This window comes from Miscanthus floridulus, chromosome 16 (genome assembly GCF_019320115.1).
Source record: "Miscanthus floridulus cultivar M001 chromosome 16, ASM1932011v1, whole genome shotgun sequence".
Taxonomy (NCBI): domain Eukaryota; kingdom Viridiplantae; phylum Streptophyta; class Magnoliopsida; order Poales; family Poaceae; genus Miscanthus; species Miscanthus floridulus.
Genome location: NC_089595.1, coordinates 95,868,208 through 95,876,690, shown reverse-complemented (window position 1 = coordinate 95,876,690; position 8,483 = coordinate 95,868,208). Strand labels below are relative to the sequence as shown.

At 45.2% G+C, this 8,483-nt stretch overlaps 1 protein-coding gene across 1 annotated transcript; it reads right to left on the bottom strand.

The window, feature by feature from the left end:
• Window positions 1-1,417: 1,417 nt before the first annotated feature.
• Window positions 1,418-2,173, bottom strand: LOC136511062 (uncharacterized). Its single transcript, XM_066505290.1, has one exon. It carries the CDS (start codon window positions 2,171-2,173, stop codon window positions 1,418-1,420), a length of 756 nt encoding a protein of 251 aa, XP_066361387.1.
• Between the last annotated feature and the right edge of the window lie 6,310 nt (window positions 2,174-8,483).

Sequence of the window (8,483 nt, the reverse complement as noted above, 5' to 3'; positions counted from 1 at the left end):
AGCGTGCGGCGGCCCACAAGCGAGGCATGGCCTATGGCTAGGAAGTCCCGCGCGCACTGGCACATTAGCAAAAATGCCCCTGAACTATGAGCAAAACAACCCATAGTCCACGTTACTATTTCTATAGACAGCGACTTTGCAACAAAACCCCTGGAAATTCCTCCTCTTTATAATGGCAAGGTCCTTGGCCTCCCCCGCACGCGCCAGTGCGGCGAGCGGTGGCACTGGCGCTTGAGCCAGCCACACGAGACCCACGCTGACCTATCTACGAGGCCGACACTCACCTAGGTTTAGACGCGAGACGATGGACGGCAGTTATATGAGCCAGGACGCCTCTCCATGATGGCGGGTGCCCTATAGCAATGGCGACGGTGTTCTGGTGAGCCTTAGCAACAATGTGGGAAGACTCTAGAAGACTCCATAAGGTTCTCCATCGAAGCAAACTGCCAAGGAGGACCTATTCATCAAAAGAATTTGTGTTTTCAGCAGGATTTAATCAAAAAAACTGCCAAGGAAGGCCTATTCGTCAAAAGAAATCATGGAATTCCGCAGCGTAAATAGCGTGGGAAGACTCTAGAAGACTCCATAAGGTTCTCCATCGAAGTAAACCCTGAGCCACTGCCATGTGGGGCCGGCCAGCCCCACCTATAGGCTGGCTAGCCTATGGGCCCCCCTATCAGCCTCTCCATTGTTACGTCGGTTCTCCACCGCCATAAGGATTGCATCTCCACCGTTTATTCAAGTCGGTTTGATCCGAGGGCTCAAGATTGACGCTCTAGCCTATATATACTATGGCAGAACCATCCGAAATAACACACTTATGGAGGCGCTCGTCTTCCACCAGACACTGAGCACCTCGAAAGCAAGCTACCACGGGCGGTATCCGTCGGGCACACCCCGAGGGAGAACCCGAAAGATCCACATTTTTCCCAAGGATCCAATAATGAGAACGAGTTACAATACTTGTCTATTTCATACATAAGAGTTTCTTAAAAGTACATTATTATAATACCAAATACTAGAGTGCGGAATGATAAACAGCGGAATTTAAAAATATACATCTAGCGATAGAGACGAGGATCCATCTGAGCCCACCAGAAGAATCCTCCACACAAGGTACTGCTCAAGCATCACCTGCAACAAGAGTAAATAAACCCTGAGTACACAATGTACTCACAAGAATTATCCGAATAGTGGGAATAATTTCTCGACTCCAAGGAATATGATAGGCTTTATGGTTTGCTGGTTTTCTTTAGCAAAAAGCAACACTAATAGTGAGTCCTTATTCATGTCTTATTATTAGCCGTATTAAGTTATCATCTAACTAGTCTATATAAGCACATGTTCTACTTTCAAGCAAGAGTTGAGCAATCAGTTCCCTTTCTTCTCCTTTCAACTTTTAGTTCTTACTATGGTGCTAAACCTGTATCTTCTGTGTGTGAGGGTGGCTAGAGGATCCAGCTGCCACCCGCTTCCTCTTCCAATCGGCCTGGGATTCCCGCTGAAAACCTTCCATGGCAATGGCGGCGTTCATCAGAGCCCCAAAGGTCTGATAGTTTGCTATGTAAAGCTTTTCCTGAAGGAGGGGAGCTAGACCACGAAAGAAGCATTCCCTCTTCTTGTCATCAGTATCCACCTGACTGCCAGCATATTGAGCCAAGTGATTAAACTTGTTCACATATTCGATCACTATCCTGTTCCCCTGGTGCAGCTCCAGGAACTCAGTCACCTTCTGGTTGATGACACCAGCAGGGATAAAGAACTCTCGGAATGTGGTGGAGAACTCCCGCCATGTTGCCGGATGATCTGGCTGCTCCATGGCTAGGAAAGTTTCCCACCATGCACCTGTGGACCCCAACAGCTGTTGCGCTACGAAGCGCACCCTCTGCTCGTTAGTCACGTCGAGCAGCAGAAACTTCTGCTCCAGGGTGCGAAGCCAGTGCTCTGCCTCTAGAGGCTCATTAGATGGGGTGAAGGTGGGTGGGTGAGTCTTGAGAAAGTCCTGGTAGGAGGACAGTCCCCCAGGATGGCGGGCACCACCTTCATTCCCACCATTTCCCCCGTGGCCTCCGCGGGCGAGGCTCGCGATAGCCTGTGCCATAATGTCCATGGCACGAGCTGTTTCCTGGCGAGCAACAGCTGACTCCCGGTGAGCAGCCAATAGCTCCGCCATTATCTCTACGGGAGTCATCGGCGGAGGCGGTGGTGGCGGCGAGAAAGGATGAGGGGCCAGAGGTGGAACGTCCTGACCTCCCCCGCTGCCGTGCTTAATGGCCTAGCCACTGTCACCCTGGCCCTCATGGGCCGCCCCAAAACTGGTGCTCCCACATCCAGACCTTAGATTCATCTGTAAGAGATAGGAACCATCCATTAGAACACCCTTCCGAACAAAATCAAGGGATTAGGGAAATGATAGCACATTTATTAAAGCATTCATTTAGTTAGTCCTATCAATTTACTAATTCAATTATACGTGAAGGGGGGACTTCAGTTGAATTAAGATGCGATTATCATGATGCATGCTTCGACCTATACGTTTGTAACAGAACCGACCAAATCATAAGAACGTAAGTACAAAAACAATCACCGAAGCGATCAAATTCCTGTACTTAAGCTCCCATAATCCCGGTAGTCCGGAAATCACGAAGGATTTCTACCAACTCTTGACATACAAACCAAGATCATAGTGATTCAACACAACACATCATCCGTTACAACATTTCATAAGTAGCATTCGAATTACATCCATCAGAGTTCAAATAAATATTACAAACCAAGTTTGAGTGTGCGGAAGCAACATAGTTTAGTACAAAACATCATAGTTTTCAAATACATTGCCAAGATCAGAGTCATGTCCCACAAAAGCATTAATAGGTACGAGAACTAGTAGAGACCGTGCCCAACGGTCTAGTCTTCATCCCCAGCAGGGAGAAGGCAGTACTTGCAGCAACCAAAGTAGAACTGGTCATCTGCAACAGGTGGGAAATAAACCCTGAGTACGAGAAGGTACTCAGCTAGACTTACCCGTCTAAAACCAGAAATAAAAGACACCAAGGATCATGCAAGGCTTTTCAGGTGGGCTAGCTTGACACAATTGCATAAAAGGGCTTATGATTATAGTAACCAATTTAAACTGATTATCAAGCTTATCATTAATTACCTATCCACTAGATTAGCACCTGTACTAGAGCACTCACTTATTAGGAGCAAACAATATTAACCATAGCAGGTATAATAAGGCTGTCATCATCATATCATCATTTCCGAACCATTAAGTTATTAAGTGTATCTACATTGGAGATAAGCCCATCAAGTTCTCACTAACCGGGAGAGACGGCGATTCGAATCGAATTACAACTCAGCTGAGGGGATATTCCTAACTCTCACCCTGGCATACTTTGCAAGGGTAGCCGTGGGTCACCTTTGGAACATCTTAGGAACCAAATTCGCGGGTTCGATCAGCGCCAGCACTCTCAGGGATTACCCTTCTGCCAGGACGATCAGGACTTTTAAATCACCTGCCCTTGGACTCACGCCTACGGCTCCCTTCCAAGGCGCACTTTATACTTATCGACTCCCGGCCTGAGGTGAGCTACTCGGCTTCGCGGTCGGTCATCGGGCCGGCCAACTAAGAGAGAGGCATGCATTCAACATGAACAGGAAAGGCTCCAAGATCCAGTCCTTAATCGACACAGACGGAGTCACTGCAAACCGGCAAGCCTCCGTCCGGTCTTCATTTCAAATTAAGACTGGTTCTTTTCCACGATAGCAAATATAGCCAACCGTGCCACATGTATCTTCCTATATCTCGCAGGTGACAGGAAATCACCCGACTTCTACCACGTTAAAGCAGGGCTAAGCACTACTCGAGCCTGAGCTACATAGGATTCAGGGTAACAATATCTGGACAAGGAATGGGTAACCAATGCAGCAAATGTTTGCATCCAACACCTAAACTTAATGCAACAATATATGTAATAATAATACTATAACAGCAGTTCGGAAAATAGGAGGCTTAATATGCTCTGGGGCTTGCCTTTCACAAAGTTGCAAGGACGGTGGTCAGGGCACTCAACGGCGACCTCGTCTGGCACTTCTCCTGAAGGCTGCTCCTCCTGAACTTCCGGTGTCGGCTGCTGCTGCTCGTTCAGTTCCTTGAATTCCAGCAGGGTTACTCCTTCCGGTACACCTATTGCATGCCGATGCAAAAGATAAATACCATGGATGCATAAGGTATGACATGATGCTCATGATGAATGGATCATAGTAAGTGTTCACGAACGCATTACTGGACACTCGTTTACCGAGTAAGACTAGCCCTATTCAAATCACTTTAAGCATATTTCTAACTTAACTGAAAGAACAAGATTAACTTACCTAACTTGCATAACCTAAGATAAAGATGCTCATCTTCAGTTAAGGGCCTAACACCTAGGAACAGTACCATGAACTTAGAATAGTAAAGACATACTTAAAATAACAGTTAAAGCTTCATATGCAACAAGTAGCAACTTAATTCTATCATAACCAGAGTTCTATAACTCCAAATGACGTGCAAGAGGACATTCTGGAAAGCTTATGAAATTCTCTACAATTTATTTGTAAACATCAAAGCATGATTCTGAAGTTGACCAACTCCAATTCCAGTAGACCTAGAATCTGTCCCGCAATGACAGGGTTGCTAACTTAATTATTTAGTGATGGTGCAAAAGCCTAATTTGACCAAACCAAGTTTACCAACTTGTTTTTCATACCTAAGAAACATCAGAAAGTATAGTGCTAACTTCTAAATAAATTATTTAATATCCTTTTCTAATTTATCTAGTTAATTAGGTGATTAAAGCAATATATAGTAAAACTGTTCAGAAAAATCTACAAAAATTACAGTAGCTATCTCATGCTTCACATAGACTACCATAAAAATTTCAAAGCCATTGAGTAAGTATAACAGTCTACACAAAAATGATAAGACATACTAGCTTAAAATGGCATAATTAAGAAATCCTAATGAAAAGTGTCAAGAAACAGATTTCACATTTTTCCTAGCATCATTATAGCATAAGAATAGCACCCATAAAATTTCACCTTCACTGGATCTATAGAAAAATTATGAAAATTCACACAAGATCCACCTATTAATAAAAGGAAATTCTATAACTTAAAAACTACACATGCACTAGCTCTGAAATTTTTACCAGAGCTTCTAATAAACCAAAATAGAGGACCCACAAAATTTCATAATTTTTGGACCACAGAAACTCAAGATAAAATTCAAACAAGTTTGCATGCTTCTAAAAACACATTTCAAACTCCTATTTAATTCATCCAAGTTTTCTAAAACATGCGCTCCTATTATATTTTTATTAAATACTAGACATGACCAGGAACTTAACAAAATTAGAACCATAGCATTTGGATCTATATACTAGGAGCTACATATTTTTCAAGATGTACATAAATCTGTGAAATAAATAAACAAAATAAAATAGGAAAACAACACTCAGCCCTACACGGGCCAGCCCAAGAACCGGCGGCCCGCGACTCACGCGCTGGCGCGGCCCAACGCGACGCGGCCCACGCTGGGCTCCCGCCTCAGCCGCGATGGCTGACAAGAAGGGCCCGCGCGTCAGCGAGGGAAACAGGGGAGGCGGCCTCGGCGACGGTGGAACTCAACGCCGGTGGCTTCTCCGGCGACACCATCTACTCTACGACGTTCGCCATGATCATGCGCATCTATTGGTGACCTCAATCGGTGCTATGGTGGTGGCTAGAGGGGTTGGCGACTGACACGGCGGCGCACGGCCACGGCACGGCCGGCTCCGGTGAACTGACGACGACACAGCCCCTATCGGTGACCCTACGAGCTTCGGTGGTGTTCCTATGGCCTAGCGCATGGCAGAGGAAGGAATGGGAGCGGCGCGAGGGCAGCTGGCCGTGTGGAGCGCCAACTCCGACGAGCTCCCGCCATGGCTGCGGTGGGGGAAAACGGCAATGCGCTCTTACCGAGGCTCAAACGACTCGATTGAACGGTGGAGGTGATGGAGGGGAACACGGCGAGGCTACAGGCGGACGGGGCAACACGTTTTCGCGGTGGTTTGCTCATACGGCAGCAGCGATGCTTGGTCGGCAATGGCGGACGGCAGAGCTCTCGTTGCTGCGTGCTGTGGGAGGAGAGGAAAAGCGAAATGGGGAGGCGAGTGCGTTCGGGCAGGCGCGAGTGGCTTCAAGGCGCGTCTGCGACGCCAGGAGGCGCACGGCGCGTGGCCAGCGCGACAGCATGCCGGCGACGAGTGTCCCCCACGCGTCGGCTGAAATCTGAAATTTGATCACTATAGCTCCGATTCAGCGTTCCCTTCTAAGCCTGACAGCGATACTTTGACAAAGATTATTTCCTAATCTGTAGTGATCTAGGCTATTCCGTAGTTAACAAAGTTGTTCATCTATCCTTGAACTACAACTCTTTCCACTGAAGCTCAAGCTGGTGTGGCTCGGTTAGGGAGATACACGGCTCAAAACATGGGTACACGAAACTGTACTGCACGTTAGGACTTAGAAAAATTTGCTGAGTATGAATCAGCTTGTACTTCTAACTTGTGGGCCATGTTTGACCATGTTCTAGACATTTTCATGAGTTGACCATAAAACAACTTTTGTTCCTTACTAAATTAGCTACAACTTTGCTTTAGGTTGCTCAAGCATGCATAGACTCTAAGTTACACTTTTTAAACAGTCAAACAGTGAGACTCCAAGGGTCAATTCAAGTCAAACTTGCACTTGAGGGCATTTTGGTCATTTTGATCTACATGAACAATGTCCCAACAAGTAACCTAAGTGTAGTTAAGGTGTATCAGACCATAATCAACCACTTTACAAAGTTGTTATACCACTTCTACTGATCACATGTGATAAAGAAAGTAAAACAAGCAATTCATACATATGTTTCAATACAATGTTTCACATGTTGCATGACCTTGTTATCCTATACTTGCTACATTACTACCATATTGCCATGCTTCAAGACATGGGAAATTCATGTTGCATTCATATGTTGCACTACTACCATTCCCAAGCAATCCAGTACGAAACAAACAGAATAGGCGAATGTTTCATATGTATGTTTCAGGGAAAATGACATGATGAGATAGATGATGCACATGTTTATGAGACGAAATGCAATTAGTAGAAGCCAAACACCGAGGGTGTTACAGCCCTCCCCCCTTAGAAAAATCTCGTCCCGAGATTTGGAAAGCGTACCAATCAGTATAGAAAGCTGGATAGTTTTCCTTTAAATAATCTTCCCGCTCCCAGGTTGCATCCCGTTCACTATGGTTACTCCAAACTACCTTGTATAACTTAACCACTCGTGTACGAGTCACTCTTTCTTGTGTATCCAGAACTTGCACGGGCTTTTCCTCATAAGAAAGATCAGACTTCAAGTTGACTTTTCTGGTTGCTATCCTTTCCTCAGGAATACGGAGATACTTCTTTAGCTGGGACACATGAAATACCGGGAATATAGCGCCCATTTCACGGGGTAAATCGAGTTTATAGGCTACTCTTCCACTTTTCTCGATAATGCGGTAAGGTCCAACATACCGAGGCTCAAGCTTCCTTTTAATTCCAAAACGCTTGACTCCTTTCATAGGGGATACCTTCAAATAAACATGATCACCTACTTCAAACTCAATAGGTTTCCTTCTCTTATCAGCGTAGCTCTTTTGTCTAGCCTGAGCGGCAGTCATATTCTTTTGTATAGTCCGGACTTGCTCTTCGGCTTCTTTTACAAAGTCAATACCATAGAATCTTCTTTCCCCGGGTTCCACCCAGTTCAAAGGAGTTCTACACTTGCGGCCATAAAGAGCTTCAAAAGGAGCCATTTTGATACTCTCTTGATAACTGTTGTTATAAGAGAATTCAGCGAGAGGTAACCAGTCTTCCCAAGAGCCTTTGCAAGAGATAAGACAAGCTCTAAGCATGTCTTCAAGAATTTGATTAACATGCTCAGTCTGTCCTGATGTTTGCGGATGATAGGCAGAACTGCGGATTAGATGAGTGCCAAGATTCTGATGTAAGCACTCCCAAAAGCGAGCCGTGAACTGAGGTCCTCTATCAGAAACAATGGATTTGGGTACACCATGGAGACGTACCACTTGTTGAAAATAAATCTCAGCATAATTGTGAGGGTGATAGGTAGACTTGACCGGAATAAAGTGAGCAGATTTAGTTAGACGATCTACGATAACCCAGATGGAATCACAACCCTTTTTGGTAGTGGGTAATCCAACAATAAAATCCATACTAATTTCTTCCCACTTCCAGCCAGGAATAGATAGTGGCTGCAATAGTCCGGGCCTTATGTGAATAGCCTTGACTCTGCAACAGTTATCACACCTTGCCACATAAGCTGCGATTTCTTTCTTCATCTTGGTCCACCAATAATACAGCTTGAGATCTTGATACATTTTACTGCTACCAGGATGGAT

What these genes read in the sequence shown, in the direction of transcription:
- LOC136511062 (XM_066505290.1), bottom strand. Translation starts at nt 2,173, where the DNA reads ATGGCGGAGCTATTGGCTGCTCACCGGGAGTCAGCTGTTGCTCGCCAG.